General features: G+C 45.5%; 2 protein-coding genes across 5 annotated transcripts in view; both read left to right on the plus strand.

Moving 5' to 3' along the window:
• Positions 1-506: 506 nt before the first annotated feature.
• LOC311058107 (thiamine transporter 1-like) lies at positions 507-1,901 on the plus strand (the record flags this gene model as incomplete). Its single annotated transcript, XM_084075413.1, has 1 exon — positions 507-1,901. One exon carries the CDS (start codon positions 507-509, stop codon positions 1,899-1,901), a length of 1,395 nt encoding a protein of 464 aa, XP_083931539.1.
• A 12,505-nt stretch (positions 1,902-14,406) lies between these two features.
• The window catches only part of LOC311058445 (NACHT and WD repeat domain-containing protein 2-like), a 29,708-nt gene continuing 26,809 nt past the window's right edge, over positions 14,407-17,305 (plus strand). For all 4 annotated transcript variants that reach the window (XM_084075898.1, XM_084075899.1, XM_084075900.1 and 1 more), the window contains exons 1-2: positions 14,407-14,561; positions 14,715-14,803. In XM_084075898.1, the coding sequence (XP_083932024.1) occupies positions 14,507-14,561; positions 14,715-14,803 (144 nt within the window). In that variant the 5' untranslated portion in view covers positions 14,407-14,506. The remainder of the gene's footprint in view (positions 14,562-14,714; positions 14,804-17,305) is intronic.

A 17,305-nucleotide genomic window follows, 5' to 3' on the forward strand; every position in this document is an offset into this window, starting at 1 on the left:
GTTCCCCTGGGTTCCTCCCAAATATGGGGATGACTGACATCATACTACTGATGTCATAGTACTGACATCCAAGTACTGCAGCAGGTAGCATCTCACAACAGCTCATAAGAAGTAACTGGTCACTTCCAAGGTTGAATGGTTTGTACTACAAAGCTGTCTGAGATAGCCTATCTTTGGCAATGTGTCATATCCATTAAGTTATTAGACTGACATCATTCTTAATCGGATTAGTGGATTTCTTACTCAACTACCTGCCGTCCATTCCCGGGAGCTGGGTGCCTCATCTGAATCTCAATACAGGAGGTAACACCGGGCTTGCCCGCGGTGCAATAAGGCTCAGTAATTGTGAGGTAATCGCTCTGACTGAGTGGGTAACTGATACACTAACATCTTGCAAGAACCTTTGCACCCTGTAACCCAGACTGTTTAAGACGGAGTATTTGAACTTGATTTGAACGTGATTTACACTATATTTAATTTATATACAACAAAAATACATTGAACTGATGTCTGCGTTTTACCCGACACTGTTGCTGTGTGTGTACGGCTTCTTCTCAAGCCTCAGGCCGTCTGAGCCTTTCCTCACCGCGTTCCTCATGGGACCCGACAAGAACCTCACTGACACGCAGGTGGTGAATGAAATCTACCCCGTATGGACCTACTCCTTCCTGGCACTGTCTTTCCCCGTGTTCCTGGCCACGGACTACCTCTGCTACAAGCCTGTTGTGATCCTACAGGCAACCAGCTTCGTAGCGACATACTCCATGCTGCTGGTGGCTCGGGGCGTGCTGGCCATGCAGCTGATGGAGTTCATCTTCGGCCTGGCCTCGGCCACCGAGGTGGCATACATCTCCTACATCTACAGTGTGGTGGAGCCGGCCCGCTACCAGAGGGTGAGCGGGTACTGTCGCGGCGTCAGCCTGCTGGGCTCGGCGGCAGGCTCCCTGCTGGGACAGCTCCTAGTCTCCGTGCTCCACGTCCCCCTGCACTACCTGGTCGCCGTGACCCTGGGATCAGCCATCCTGGCCTTCCTGGCCCCCTGGTTTCTGCCCGTGGCCAGTAAGAGCTTGTTCTTCCACAAGAGCCCCGGGATGGGCAAGGGGGCTGAGCTTCAGGGGGACGATGGCGGCCCTGTGGATGCCGGGAGCAAAGTGCCTCGGAGCATTGAGGACGCCGTGACATCCCCTGAGGCCGGCGAGGCTGGAGGGAGACACAGCGCTGGCCTGGCGGAGGTGCTGCGCCTCCTGTGGGAGAACTTCCTCCAGTGCTACTCACGTCGCCCACTGCTGGCCTGGTCGGTGTGGTGGGCCCTGTCCACCTGCGGATACTTTCAGGTGATCAACTACGCCCAGGCCCTGTGGGAGGAGCTCCTGCCCTCGCAGGACTTTGCAATTTACAATGGCTACGTGGAGACACTATCCACACTGCTCGGTGCTACAGCGGCGTTCGCCGTGGGCTATGTGCAGGTGTCCTGGGCCGTGTGGGGAGAGCTGGCCCTCTGTGTGTTCTCCGCACTCATGGCCGTGTCTGTCTACGTCATGGACACGGTAAGGAACATCTGGGTGTGCTACGGCTCCTACATCCTCTTCAAAGCCGCCTACATGCTGCTTATCACCATCGCCTCGTACCAGATAGCGGCTAGCTTGAGCGCGCAGCGCTATGCCTTGGTGTTTGGAGTGAACACCTTTGTGGCTCTACTGCTGCAGTCTCTGCTCACATTAGTGGTGGTGGACAGCGTTGGCTTAGGCCTCCCCATCTTCACCCAGTTCCTCATCTACGCTAACTACTTTGCCGCCATCACTGCGATCTTCCTCCTGGCGGGGTTCTACAGGCTGGCCTCCAGGGGGCTATCTACACCGGACGTCCCAGCCCGTTCAGAGAACCCCATTGAGACTTTCTAGACCAGTGATCCCCCCCAAAAAAACAACAACAGGCTTCAAGTATGTACTGCGTAGATAAATAAACATGCTCTGAAAAAGCATGCAGACCACCCATCTGACCATCTGTTAAGTGGTCAGATGGGTGGGTCGTGACGCGTTCTAGATTTTTAAGTGGGCCTTGATTAAGAGCTGTTCTAGACCAAGGGTTCCCAAACTTATCAGGCCGCGACCCTCCAAAATAATCATATTTGAAAAGAGGACCCCCACCCTGACAAGCACTTTGAATTGTAGGCATCACATGTTGTTCGATTCCACAGATAAATATTGTGAATTAATATATGCATTACTGCAAATATTTTCCTGAAAAAAATGTATACAAATAAAAAATCAATTACTGAAAAAAGCTGATCTAAAAGCTCACAACGCATCGCACCGTGATTGCGAACGCGGAAGGAGGCGCGCCTCCGCCCAAGTGGAGCTTACTATGAAAGTCTGCTCGGCTTGTGTGTGTGTCTGTGTGCAGTGCACTGCCTGGGTGCGGCCAACAGAGTGCGCCAGAGTGCAGCTACAGTCAAAACACAAACACACACACACACACAAAGTCTGTAAATATACAATATTTTCGAGCTGCGTTCGCTTCAAGCGTTCGCACGTCTTACTTGTATAGTGTGAGCTTGTAGATCAGTAGCAACATACTCCATGCTGCTGGTGGCTCGGGGCGTGCCGGCCATGCAGCTGATGGAGTTCATCTTCGGCCTGGCCTCGGCCACCGAGGTGGCATACATCTCTACATCTACAGTGTGGTGGAGCCGGCCCGCTACCAGAGGGTGAGCAGGTACTGTTGCGGCGTCAGCCTGCTGGGCTCGCCGACAGGCTCCCTGCTGGGACAGCTCCTAGTGTCCGTGCTCCACGTCCCCCTGCACTACCTGATCGCGGTGACCTTGGGATCAGCCATCCTGGCCTTCCTGGCCCCCTGGTTTCTGCCCGCTGATCTAAAAGCTCACAACGCATCGCACCGTGATACAGCGTGAGCTTGATATAGGTAGGTGAGGCAATAAGGGTGAAACCCCAAACAATGCACTCAAAGGATTTGGTTCCACTTTTTCTCCAACAGAGTATTAAAAACCTCTACCCAATAATTATGTTGGGACGGCGGGCAAAGCCAGAATTATAATACTGAAGTATTTATTGTCTGGACCTAAGTGCTGGGTTTATTTCATTCCTACAGTGTGAACATTGTTTAGGTTTGGTAAACAGGAAGATACAGTATGTAACATTTCAGACCATCACAATATGCAGTCGGAACAATAATGAATAATGAAATGAAATGAATCATCTCGTTTTCGAGGGGGTCCTCAAATTACAAAATACACATTAAAACAAAATATTTTTTACAGTCAAATCTGACAACAACCAGACAAAACAAACAAAACAAGAAACAAGACAAAAAAAAACATACAACGATAACACAACAACTACAACAGTACACATAGCACTATATGAATCATTGCGTCATAGATCAGTTATAATGATGATTAGACGAAACATGAACAGGTAATCAAGGTGAAGGTCAAGGTGAGAGGACAGCGCAGTTTTGAACAATTGAAAAGACTAGAAGCTCGCCCCCGCTACGCGGGGGCTCGCGTCTAGCCCGCGGCCACGCCCACGTAGCGCCCGCGGCCACTTGGCAACTCATATAAGTGGCGTAGCGTCATGAGGGTCAGTGGGGCCGTGGCTCGGTCAGTGAAGACCCTGTAGTGCGGATGATATGTGGCATAGAGGGGCAGATTGTAAATCCCCAGAGGAAACATCCGTGGGCTACCATTGGTTCAGCGATGTGTGCGGTCGCCCTGCGGCCCCTCCTCCTCCACCAATGTGCAGTATTGAGAGCCCTGACGTCACAACAATTGGAGCGATGGGCACTGCACTGTGGTTGGTTAGGGTACACCTAGGGCCCAGGTAGAACCTAGTTAAAGCCTGCATGGGCAAACCCAGGTAGGACCCGCCTTGGTCCCACATAAACATGGGTAGTTGGGGCCCACCTAAGGGCCAGGTAGAAGCTACTTATAGCCTGCATGGGCATCGCAGTTGGGACTGAAGTGGATGCCGCTGACATTGCTGACATGGGGTCCATATGGTTTAGCCCACCTTGAAACCATATGGGAACTACGCTGGCATGCTGGCTGTAATGCAAACGCTGCATCATACCTGCAGTGTGTAGTTTGATGTTGTGTGTGTAGCAGATATACCTGCAGTGTGTAGATCAATGTCCATATGAAAGTCAATGCCCAGCAGTGTTTTTTTTCCCCAGCAGAGTTTCTAGTGTCTCTGTCTCTCTCTGGAAGAGGTTGCACATGAACTCTGCAGCCGCACTGAGGCGCTCCAACACAAACACTCTGACATTAAGCTGCTTCACACAACAAACATCAGCACGACGCTGCTGTTTGTCCAAAAGACACAATATCTCCTCTCCCACCGACGTCATGTGTTCATTTATCGACAGCCGTACAGACTCCTTTTGACACATTTTACCTCGTTTATCCAGCTCTCACTGACTCATCGGGCTGTTATTTTGCTGCGATCAAGTCAACGATGTGAGAGATTAGCTATCACAGACGGACGGACAGGGGGTGAAACATAGTCTTGCGCCATGCCTTTCGGCCTGGCGGAGACAATAAAAGAAGGAAAGTAAAGGAAATGAGCATTTCTGCAACAAAAGTAGTCAACAAACTATACTATGAAAACATGGGCCACATTGTCAAAGAATGTAAGAAAGAGGCAGTCATGTAGAAAATAGCCGATCTACAAGCTTACAAAGCCTCTCAACGTGAGGCGTTTTGAGCTTGTAGATCGGCTATTTTCACAATATGTGTGGAACGGAGTCAAACAGAATGGGGGGGGTCCCCAGATCAAGTACGTTTATTTGGGGGGGGGGGTGAAAGGGTTGATAAGCACTGCTGTAATCGGAGCGAAATTATCTGAAATTACTACATGACCATAATGCAGCCTAACATGCGTTGCACGGGGCGGTCCTGCCATTACGTTAGTTACTGTAGTTGCTGTGGAGCTACATAGTTCTCCAGAAGACACACACAAACATACACCATCTACAATGGACTAACTGAGCAGCAATATTGACATTCACCACACGAACGTGCATTGTTGACAAAGTGATTGCACAGCCGCTGCAGGCATGACAACCACGTTAGCGTTAGCGACATGGCAGCTATCACAGCGCCCTGTCCGTCGTCGCTGGGGCTAACTGTGATGGCTACAGCAGTAACAGCAAGCTGTCTGCGATGCCATTGTCTGGAGACTGCTCTTAGCGTGACGCGACCAATGAGAGTGAGCGCTGTAGTTGTTGCTAAGATACGGTGGCGTCTCTGCCCCATAGCTTGTAGATCTCTCACGCATGATTGGCGTAGGCTGCGTTGCCAGGTCTGACTGTTTGTATAAGCGATTTTGGGCTTATTTGGGTGCACTTTTGGGCTCGTTTCCATAGACCACGGCAGCGCTTATTTCTTTCCTGTGACCGATGTGGCAAAAAAAGTGCAAAACGAACCATCCGGAAGTAAATTGCGAGATGAAATATATAGCACTTTTTGATTATTAGAGAAGGAGACACATGTGAAGGTTGAAAATGAAAGGTAGGAGATTATATAGTTTTTCATGAGGGATTTTTGTAGCAAGTTGTGAGAGAATTGGGCCACTCCTGTGGGCGGGGGGCTGATTAGAACCATTGGGGTTTGAAAGGAGACGCTCTCTGTTTGAGTGATAAGATGTTATTAAACGAATATGAACAGGTAGGTTGTTCCAGTCAGAAGGAGCTTTAAACATAAATGACTTTTTGGCAACTGACGTAGATGCATTATTCAGACATGCAAACTTTGTAGCTTTTCAGCTACAATAGCCGTTTTGAATCCAAATAGGGCAATAGTGTGACACCTGACCCGAAAGATAACAACAACATGTTGTCACCCTTTTCAACTCGGGCTGTTTGCATGCCTGATTATTATTAGTAAAAAAAAAAAGAAGCCAATCACAGTACAGCTAGGGGTGTACTAATGTAGAGGGGTATGCTATTATGAGCCAATCACAGTACAGCGAAGGGTGTACTAATGAGGTGTCCCAACCCCACGTATAGGAGCGGCTACACCGCTCAAAAATAGACGGAAGATCATTGATGAAGATGGAGAACAACAGTGGGCCTATGGTTGAACCTTGAGGCACATCATGTTTATGCACTGCTAAGTCAGATTTACTGCCTTGTATGACAACACGATGTTTTCTGTTGTGCAGATAAGAGTTGAACCAAAGTAGAGCATTGTGAGACAGACCAATTGAATATAGCACCAGGTGCTATATTCTATAAGTAGGATCAAGTAGGATATAGTGGTCAAATGAAGATTGCACCGGTAAGTTTGTTATTGCCAGTTGAAGAATATATATTGTTGGTGAGTTTTAATAGAGCAGTAGTTGTAGAGTGATTTGAACAAAAAACAGATTGAGAAGATGATAGAATAGTGTATTTAGAGAGATAACTGGACAATTGGTTATAAATTAATTTTTCGAGTTCATTACCCGCTTTGTGCAGTGGAGTGATACGTGACCACTTCCAGATGGAGGGTATGTCATGAGTCGAGAGAGATACATTAAAGAGATCACAGAGAGAGTACATAAGAATGTGTTGAGCAAGTTTAAGGAATTTGCTTTCTACTCGATCTAAACCAGGGCCACTGCAGACTTTGAGGTCATTAATGGCATTCAGAACCTGGTGTAATTCTCCTGAAAGATAATGAGCTGTGACAAGGTGGTGTATTGTTGAAAACAACATAGGGATCAGGCATAGTAGGAGTAAAGACTGAGGAGAAATGTTGGTTGAAAGCTTGAGCTACTGAAAGAGGATTATGTAATATGGTGTTGTTGACTTTTAACTGATTACAACTAGCAGTTTCATCAGATGCATTGGTTAGAGTTTTTATTTTTTCCCAAAATTGTTTAGGATTTTTAGAATCACGGGTAAGAGATTCGTTGTAATAGTTTGATTTTGAGTTTCTGGTCATGTTTCTGGTCAAGTGTGGAAAATGTAATGACCTGTATCATTTGATCCGGGTGCATTTCTCCTTTCCGACATGTCGCCTTTCCGACGTTGACGAACCCTATACCTAACCCTAACCCTAACCCTAACCGCACGCGGAAGCCACTAGTCGGAGTGGTGAGATGTCGGAATGGAGAGTGAACACCATTTGATCCATCTGTGATCAATGTGAAAGGATTGGTCCTCATCTTCATGACCAGTTCCTTTCTGAAGTGTGGGGCCACTGCTTCATTTATTATGCACGATGTTTTTGTGCGGGCGCACTTGTAGTTCTGTGCAGTAGGGGAATCTTTGAAGCATTCTTTTAGCAATGGGCTGAAGTGATCTGCTACTGCAAATGGCACATTGTGTTCGACCATTGACACTGCCACCTTTACCTCAGCTCTCCTTGTCTGCAACAGAAAGGGGGTAATCAAAGAGCAAATCATGTAAAAACATTCCATAAAACATTCAAGTGTTTTTGGACTGAATAAATGGATTTATTGCGGACTCAAGGTCCCTCGAAAAACACAACTACATAGTAATAAACATAAATAAAAACAGTCCAAATGAACAGACAAGGCATTTGTGACAGTTTCTTTCATTTACTATTATTTATGCTGATATAACCTACAAGTACAATTCAGCTACTGCCACTGTTCAGAATATATATATATACACACACACACACACACACACACACACACACACACACACACACACACACACACACACACACACACACACACACACACACACACACACACACACACACACACACACACACACACACACATTGATTGATTGATTGATTGATTGATGTACTTTATTTAGTAAGACATGAGAACAGTACATGGCAGTACATAACAGTACATGGAAGTACAAATTCGCAATACAAGGTCTACTAAACTGGATAGCTCAGTTAAGCACGTAGCTTGTTTAAGATGAGATCCCCATGCACACAAATCATGTTGACATATAAGAGACAGACAGATATACACACTACTATACAGAATGTCATACAATCAGTTTACAGGTTACTGGTATGAAGAGTGAAAAATATGTACAAAAAAGAAAGAGAGGGGGGGGGGGGTAGGTTAGGACATGGGGTAGGTTAGGACTTGGACAGGGGCCATTTTTGAATTGCAGCCTCCTGAAGGTGTATCTTTAGGGCATTTTTGAAAGTGAGTAGGGTTTTACACTCCTTTACTCCTTTTGGTAGGGCATTCCACATTTTAGATGAATAGCATGAGAAAGAGTTCATTCCCTTTGTTGTGCCAAATCTGGGTTGAACATGGTTTGTGGAGCTGCCTCTGGTGTTATGATCATGGACTTGATTAACATTTTGGAAGTATTTTGACAAATACAGGGGGATCCCAATGTTGTGGTGTATCTTGAAGACCAGGCCCATAGCAAGTTGCTGTACTCTGTCCTCAACCCTAAGCCATCCAAGCCTAGCAAAATGGGCATGGGTTAGATGGGTTTTGTAATTGAGGCCAAGAAGTAGCCTTACAAGTTTGTTTTGGGATGTTTGGAGCCTTGTTTTTAGGGCCTTGGAGGTGTTGTGATACCATGAAGTGCATGCATAATCATAGTGACCTTGTATGAGGGCCCCTACAAGAATCTTCAGAGTATTCTTACTGACTTTACGAACAAGCCTCCACATCCTCCGTGTTATTTTGTGGACCTTTTTGATCGTCTTTTCAGCGTTTTTGTCACCTGAGAGGTTTGCCTCCAAGATGGAACCCAGGTAGGTAATTTCCTCCTTTCTTGTGATAACATTTTCACCCACTTTGATCGTGAAACTCTCAGCCTTTCTAAGGTTAGGGTTGGACCCAAAGAGGATGGATTCAGTTTTACCCAGGTGTAATGAGAGTTTGTTGTCGGAGAGCCAGATGCAGATCTTGTTGAGTTCAGTGCTGAGAGTTTTCTCAACCTGCAGCCTGTCCCTGTCCGAGACCAGCAGAGCCGAGTCATCTGCGAACAGGAACAGTTTGCAGTCGCAAGCTGAGGACATATCATTCACATATATCAGGAACAGTAGTGGTCCTAGTATGCTTCCTTGAGGAACACCACAAGTCACTGGGAGGGGAGGGGACTGGGTGCCGTTTACTTCCACCACTTGCTCCCTCCCTTCCAGGTAGGATCTCATCCAGTTCACCGACGTGTCATCAAAGCCTATTGCTTTGAGCTTATTGATCATAATTGGGTGATTAACGGTGTCAAAAGCCTTCTGGAGGTCCAGCATGACCATGCCGCAATATTTGCCCTTGTCGACATCTTGTTTGATAGAGTCGTTCAAATAGAGAAGGCATGTGTCAGTGGAGTGGTTTGTTCTGAAACCAGATTGGAATTCGTAAATTAGATTTTTTTCGGCAAGGTACTTATCAACCTGTTCATAGACTATTTTTTCCATGACTTTCGAGATGGAGCTAAGAATAGAAATAGGGCGGTAGTTGCCAGGGTCTAATTGGTTTCCTTTTTTGTACAGAGGGGTCACTCTTGCTTTTTTGAAGTCGTTAGGGACCCGTCCCTGTATGATGGAGAGGTTTATTATGTGGGTAATGATTGGGGCAATGGAGGCGGCTGAGTCTTTTAGAAATTTAGCGGGGATGTTGTCGGGACCTGTGGCTCTGTGTTGTTGGAGTGCACTCAATTTTTTAAACACCTCATCTGTTGACACAGGGGAGAGTTTAAAATCATCTTTGCGTACACCCTGTTTATCGTAAAATGAATCAACATACTCTCCACCATGACTCCCAGAGTGAGGGGGTAGTTTTTCAACTAACTCTGAGGCCACGGTCGTGAAGAATATGTTGAGGATTTTACTCACTTCCCGTTTGGATGAAATGAGAGTGTCATTCACCTTGAGGTTTATGTTTGTAAACCTGGTTTTCAATTTCTTGCTGCAGCCTAGTAGGTTGTTGAATGATTGTTGTTTTGATTGAGTTTTGATTTTCCTCAATTTTGCCATCGAGGTAGCTTTTTTCTGCTAACAACAGCATGCCATTAACCTTGTTTCTTAGCTTGTTTTTCTCTTTTTTGAGTTTCGCTACGTGGGATTCGAGACCTTTATTGAAGCTTTTGGCAAGTTTGATCCTACTTTTATGATAGTCAGAACACACACACACACACACATACACCTTGGCTTCTTGTGCTGTCATGCCACCAACAGAGACTGGGGCATAATAAGGTGCAATCGTGGTTGTTGACTTTAGTGCCTGGTCTTTGGCATGATGCCCTTTGCTTTTTATATGCCTGATGACATCTGCCTTTCCTTGATGGGCACAGCTGTTCTCATGTCTGCATGTAGAGCACCAATAGTAAGAGGTGGTGGTGCCTAGAGTGATGAATGGCCATTGTACTGTCCACTCCTTTTTGAAAGTGCACCTGTAGGTGGCGGCTCCACTCTTAGCCCTCGGCTTTTTCCCTGTTTGTACCTTATTATTATTTATCTACACAGTTTCCTCTGCTGGCTCTTCGGTCTCATCCTCTGGAGCCTCAATCTCTTCTACATCATCATCTTCTGTCTCCTCTTCTGCATTCTCATTCTCTGTGTCCTCAATCTCCTCTACAACATCATCATCATCATCATCTTCTTCTGTCTCCTCTGCATTCTCATCCTCTGGAGCCTCAATCTCCTCTATATCATCATCTTCTGTCTCCTCTGCATTCTCATCCTCTGGAGCCTCAATCTCCTCTATATCTTTTTTTTTTTACTTCTATCATTTTTATCCCGCGATTTTTGTAACCCATTTTTTTCACCCGGTGCCAATTTCCTAAGTGATCCTGGGCGCTACACCAGCCCTACACCAGCACTACACCAGTCCCCCACAGCCAGGGAGGTCAGGGCCGACCTCATGCTTCCTTCAGTGCATGAGAGCCAACTGACCTTCTTGTCACCTGACAGGGGGGAGTTTTCCTGGTTGGACGTAGCGCGTGGAAGGAACACGTTATTCCAACCAGTTCCCTTCCCCTCCATCAGGCGCCCCGGCTGTCATGGGGGAGGCGGTTTAGTGACCAGGATCACTACATGTTTTTGTGAGGGTATTAACTACCCTAGGAGACACGGGGAGAACATGCAAACTCCACACAGAGTAGGCCCTTTCGCCAACCCCACCAGTATGGGCGCTGATGACGCGGAGGAGAAGACACGCCCCCAGCGCCCACAGCGTCCCTGGCGGGAATCGAACCCAGGACCTTCTAGCTGTGAGGCGACAGCGCTACCGACTGCGCCACCGTACCCCTGCAATCTCCTCTATATCATCATCTTCCGTCTCCTCTGCATTCTCATTCTCTGTGCCCTCTGGATTCTCATGTTCATCCACTCTGTCAGTCACTGTGAGATCCAAAGCCTCCTCCACTCTGTCAGTCACTGAGAGATCCAAAGCCTCCTCTGACCTGGCAAGTTTGGCAGGGGGTGGTTGACCCTTTCCTGCCCAGAATGAAAGCAGATCTCTCTGCTGCTGCTTCTTTTTACCGGACTGTGACATCTGTCAGACTTTCAAACTAACAAACAGACAGAAACCAAAGTGTACAGTTAAGGAATGAATGATCCGGTCTCAAATAGCTACATGTTATTGTTTGCTTGACTTCATATTTTATTAGACAGAAATGCAAACAGCACGGATACAGTGCTGTAAATTCCCTTAGCTCATAGTAAGTATCCATTTGCTCACACACAAATACATGATTTAACTCAGTGGTTCTCAACATCTTCAGGCCGCTACACCCACAAAAGAAAACCACCCTGACAAGGGGGTCCCCCAGGAGGCTCTATGCACAGCAGCCATATTGGAAATAATTTGGGCCTCTTCTTACTTCCTTCACAGGTGTTACCAATGATACTAATGAAGGCTCTGTTCCATTCTGATCAGGGTGCATGTTGGCTCACTAGAAACACTCCATTTTGGTTCCCAAATGGCCCCTTATGGTGGGTGTGTAACTCTGAGAGTGTACAAATGGAACCAAATGGACCCTTACAGGTCCATTGGTTCCATTTGTACACTCAAGAGTTATGGGGGTCCTTGAAAATAAGACAACCACATACCACACTAAATGGAACAGAGCCTTAATTAGTATCATTGATAACACCTGTGAAGGAAGTAAGGAAGGGGCCCAATTCATTCCCAATTTGGCTGCTGTGCATAGAGCCTAAATATTGTGGAAAATAGCAGATCTACAAGCTCACAACGCTTCGCATTGCGAGCTTGTAGATCAGCTATTTTCACAAATGTGGCCTCTTACAATTTGCTATAGTATTGTTTGTTGATTACTTTTGATGCAGTGATGATATTTTTCATTTCATTTCTTTCTTCTTTTTTTGGTATTAAAAAAGGTCTTTTAAAAAAATGGTCACTTTACTGTCATCTGGGGACCCCCCCACAAACAAAAAAATTACGTGGGGACCCCCCTGGGCCTTGTGGGTCCCGACACACAGGTTGAGAACCAGTGATTTGCTAGTCACGGTTTGTTGTTAAACCCACCAGCAACATATGCTGCTCACCAGCAGCCTGTGTAAAGTTTAAGTCTCATGTAGTCAGACCCACAATTTCATCAAAATAAAATGTTTTGTAAAGATAATGTGTTTGTAAAAAGGAGGTGGTTAAATTACCTACCGTTTGACCTCCCGCTTCAGAATCACTGAATCAGTCACGGCATTATTGAGGCGCTGCTTTGGTCGGCGTTTCACGTTGTGTACTGTTTTCATTTGTGCTTCCTTAAATCCTTCTTGTTGGCTAGAGAGACGCTATGACCCGCCTTAAGCGGCCTCTGATTGGTTTTGACGAGCGTCATGTGAACCATGGCTACAGTTCATCCCATCGCGCGTCTTAAACACCCTCGCCCCCGGTCTAATCCGGCAGCCACGGTCCACGAAAAAAAGGTGGCAGTGTGTTTTAGGACGAGGCTTCCGTTTTCCAACTGGTTGCTCTTTTTTTTTTTTTTTTTTGCTGTGAGATGGGGGGAGGCGTGAGAAATGGCAAGTGTGGCGTGAGGTGTGAGAAAAGGTTAAATTGCGTGACTCTCACTCTCAAAGGGTGAGACTTGGCAGCTCTGAAGAAATGTACTTTTACTTTTACTTAAGTATTTTTAAAAGCATGTACTCTTGAATACTTAAGTACATTTAAAAGCAAGCACTTTTTTATTCTTACTTGAGTAACATTTTGACTGAGCTACTTTTACTTGTAGTGGAGTAAATTTAACCAGGAGTAATCTGTACTCTTACTCAAGTACTGGGGTCGAGTACTCTGTCCACCTCTGATGTACTGTAGGCCTACTACTTGTCACATTTCTCATGTAGGCTACCTTCATTTTATTTTCATCTGACTGAATAGATTATTTTGAGTATAATTTCCTGTTTCATGTCAAGGACAGGTAAAGATTGTTCCTCCATCACAGGCTCAGATCCTCGGAGCGTACGTTCTCCGGGACAAGTCTGGGCTTAACCATTACAGTATGCTTCATCTCTCTCTCATGTAAGGGGTCCTTGACCTGAAAAACATTGTGAAACAAACGTGTGTGTGTGTGTGTGTGTGTGTGTGTGTGTGTGTGTGTGTGTGTGTGTGTGTGTGTGTGTGTGTGTGTGTGTTATGTCTGAGGTTGATTGCTACAGGGAGAGGCTGTTTCCTTCCTGTCATTGAAGCTGCTGTTGGAGAGATACAGCTTTCAGCACGGCTGATAAGAGCTGTGTGTGTGGGGGGCAGATCTGCAAGCTCGAGAAGCGGCGCGAAGCGACTTACATTTTGAGCTTCTAGATCTACAACTTCTGCTGTTTTTGAATTTGAATCCTGAAAAGTACAGTTTTGAACACATGAGGTTTACACCCGACAGAGACATTTACAATGGCATTTATCAGACAGTCTTTATCCAGAGTGACTAAACAAGGTAAACACATACATAGAATGCAGAGAGACAGTGTAGTGTCTCAGTAAACTCGGATCACAGGTAAACAATGAACCTAGAATCAGTCTAAACTATATACTATGTAATAGTGTGTGTGTGTGTGTGTGTGTGTGTGTGTGTGTGTGTGTGTGTGTGTGTGTGTGTGTGTGTGTGTGTGTGTGTGTGTGTGTGTGTTCGTGTTCGTGTACGAGAGAGAGAGAGAGAGAGAGAGAGAGAGAGAGAGGGGGAGAGAGAGAGAGCGAGCGAGTGAGTGAGTGAGTGAGTGAGTGAGTGAGTGAGTGCGTGCGTGCGTGCGTGCGTGCGTGCGTGCGTGCGTGCGTGCGTGCGTGCGTGAGTGAGTGTGTGTCACATTCAGGCCAGTAGAGAACACATTGTTAGCAGAGCTTCCTGTCTAGACCTCAGAACCACTTCAACAGAGAGACTTAATGGAACTACATTATGAAGCTTAAATGTCTTTATTAATCTAACATTAATTTAACATTTTTACGAAGTTTAAATGTCTTTATTAAACATTAATTTAACATTATAGTAGCTGGACTAAAGTTTGCATTTTTTTTGTCGTCAAATAGGGATTTAACGTCCGGCAAATGAATACAAATAACAAAGAAGATACTTTCAAACTTTACATTTATTATTTATTTCTGAAATGGGAGCATCCAAGTCTGACTGCATTAAAATATACCTGATGTCCAACCCTGAAGGTAAGAATATCATCAATAACAATGTATACAGGTTAAAGTATTATCACACAAGTGTCTCTTATATTAAATTATATTACATTAAATCACTCTCCAACTCTATAAACAGGTAGAGCGCACAGTGTGTATTATATGTTTAACATGTGTGTTTGTTAGATTCAGAGGTAGAGCGTACAGCTCTCAGACAGGAAGTTTTTCCCAGACTCAGAGAATACTGCAGACACACTCTGAGACCAGACATCAAGGTGAGTGTGTGTGTGTGTGTGTGTGTGTGTGTGTGTGTGTGTGTGTGTGTGTGTGTGTGTGTGTGTGTGTGTGTGTGTGTGTGTGTGTGTGTGTGTGTGTGTGTGTGTGTGTGTTTGACCGTACATGCAGTGGTGGAAAGACACACTTTAGATGCATACAATGATTTCAAGTCTTTGACATTTATTTTGCGCCGTCATTGACATCAGTCATGTAAACAATACTTGTTCATAAAAAAATGAAAAATAAAAACTGCTTTTCAATGGACATTTATGGCTCTGTTTCACTCCAAAGTGAAAAGCTTATTTCAGCTCATTTCAAACAAAGTTTTTCAACTCAAGTTATATACATCAAATAATAAATAATAATAATAATGCAAAGTTCAAAGTGCAACACCAATACATCGGTCATCGGGAGCTTCATGAGAACACTTATTTTCCAGTCCAATATTCTATACTGCAGTGGTTTTCAAACCTTTTGTGCCCAAGCCACACCAATGGGCAAGTCAAAATCTCAAGCCACACCTGTATTCATAGCAACAAATAGCAGATCTACAAGCTTTTACTGAGCTTGTAGATCCATTCTTTCATGCCATTTATGACAATTTGTGAAAATAAATAAATTAAAATAAGGGATGCCAGGGCGTGACCCCCCAAAAGAATGATATTTGAACTGGGGACCCCCATTTTGTTTGACTGGTTCCACAGATAAATATTGTGAAAATAGCAGATTTTCAAGCCCTCTCTTCTTCTTCCTCTCTTCCTCCCCTCTGTCTGTCTGTCTGTCTGTCTGTCTGTCTGTCTGTCTGTCTGTCTGTCTGTCTGTCTTTCTCTGTCTGTCTGTCTGTCTGTCTGTCTCTCTCTCACACAGTGAGATGTCTTTGTTCACAAAAACATTTGCAACCAAATGGACCTGGTTCAATCTATGCAGTGGTTCTCAACCTTTTCAGGCCGTGACCCTCCAAAATAATCATATTTGAACTGGGGACCACCATTTTGTTTGACTCGGTTACACAGATAAATATTGTGAAAATAGCAGATTGTCAAGCCCTCTCTTCTTCTAATTCCTCTCTTCCTCCCCTCTGTCTGTCTGTCTCTCTCTCACACAGTGAGATGTCTCTCTTCACAAACCTGATTCAAAATCTATGCAGTGGTTCTCAACCTTTTCAGGCTGTGAACCCCCAAAATAATCATATTTGAACTGGGGACCCCCACTTTGTTTGACTCAGTTCCACAGATAATTGTGAAAATAGCAGATCTACAAAAGCCCTCTCTTCTTCTTCTTCTTCCTCTCTTCCTCCCCTCTGTCTGTCTGTCTGTCTGTCTGTCTGTCTGTCTGTCTGTCTGTCTGTCTGTCCCTCTCACACAGTGGTTCTTCTAACTTCACATTTACAACTGAAAGTACACAAATGGAACCAAATGGACCCGATTCAAAATCTATGCAGTGGTTCTCAACCTTTTCAGGCCGTGACCCCCAAAATAATCATATTTGAACTGGGGTACCCCCACTTTGTTTGACTCGGTTCCACTGATAAATATTGTGAAAATAGCAGATCTACAAGCTCCGTTGTGGTCCCGACCCTGAGAATCACTGGTAACTAGCAGTGACGTCAAAACAAAAGGGTGGCAGGTATTTTGTGAGAGAAATAAGCAACCAAGTCTATGAAAACAAAGTTTTATATAAGCAGTACATATCTTACTTTGTTACAAACTAAAGTTGACTAATAGTCAACACAGCAAATCAAACCTATTAGGAAAATAGCCTATCTACAAGCTCAGAGGTTATGAGCTTGTAGATCGGCTATTTGCGCATGCGCACACACACACGCACGCACGCACGCACGCGCACACACACGCACACACACACACACACACACACACACACCTCCTCCTCTCTCATGGCTCTCTGGCACGGATCAGCGGAATCACTCGGTCAATTCTTCCGTCTGTCGAGGGACGGCGGCGATGGTGGAGGGGGTGCGTTTGTTTCAACGGGAGAGGGGGTCCACGTTCGTTTTCCTCGAGGGTTGAGGATCGTGGGCTGGCGCTCCGGATCGGCTTTTTGTTTTGTGTCGCCCACTCGCCCATCTCTCCTCTGACACACAGAGGGGTGATACTAGTTTGCAGACTTTTACTGTCTTGTTTTTTTTTTGCTCGCCTCGGATCATCGGGCTGTTTATGAAGCGCTTTCGCACGCCAACATCCTGGAGAAAAGATCATCACCCGCAGGCGTGTGCACATACGAGCGCGTGCGCGTTAATCTCACGGGGACGCGCGCCTGATCCTGGCTCTTAGAGCCAGCAGATGTGTTTCGCTTTGTAATGGTGGACCATGTTAGACGTGGCCGGGCGGCTTAGACTCCTTTGTAAGAACGTGTTTGTGTGATCACGTGACCGGATCATGTTTTTTTTTTCAACTTCTACGTCATCTACACAAAAGATATTAACCCCCATCTTATTTTATTTTTAAGTCAATATGGACTAACTAAGTTGCTGATAATGTAAT

The sequence above is a fragment of the Gymnoscopelus microlampas genome, assembly GCF_963454915.1.
Source record: "Gymnoscopelus microlampas genome assembly, chromosome: 13".
Lineage (NCBI taxonomy): Eukaryota > Metazoa > Chordata > Actinopteri > Myctophiformes > Myctophidae > Gymnoscopelus > Gymnoscopelus microlampas.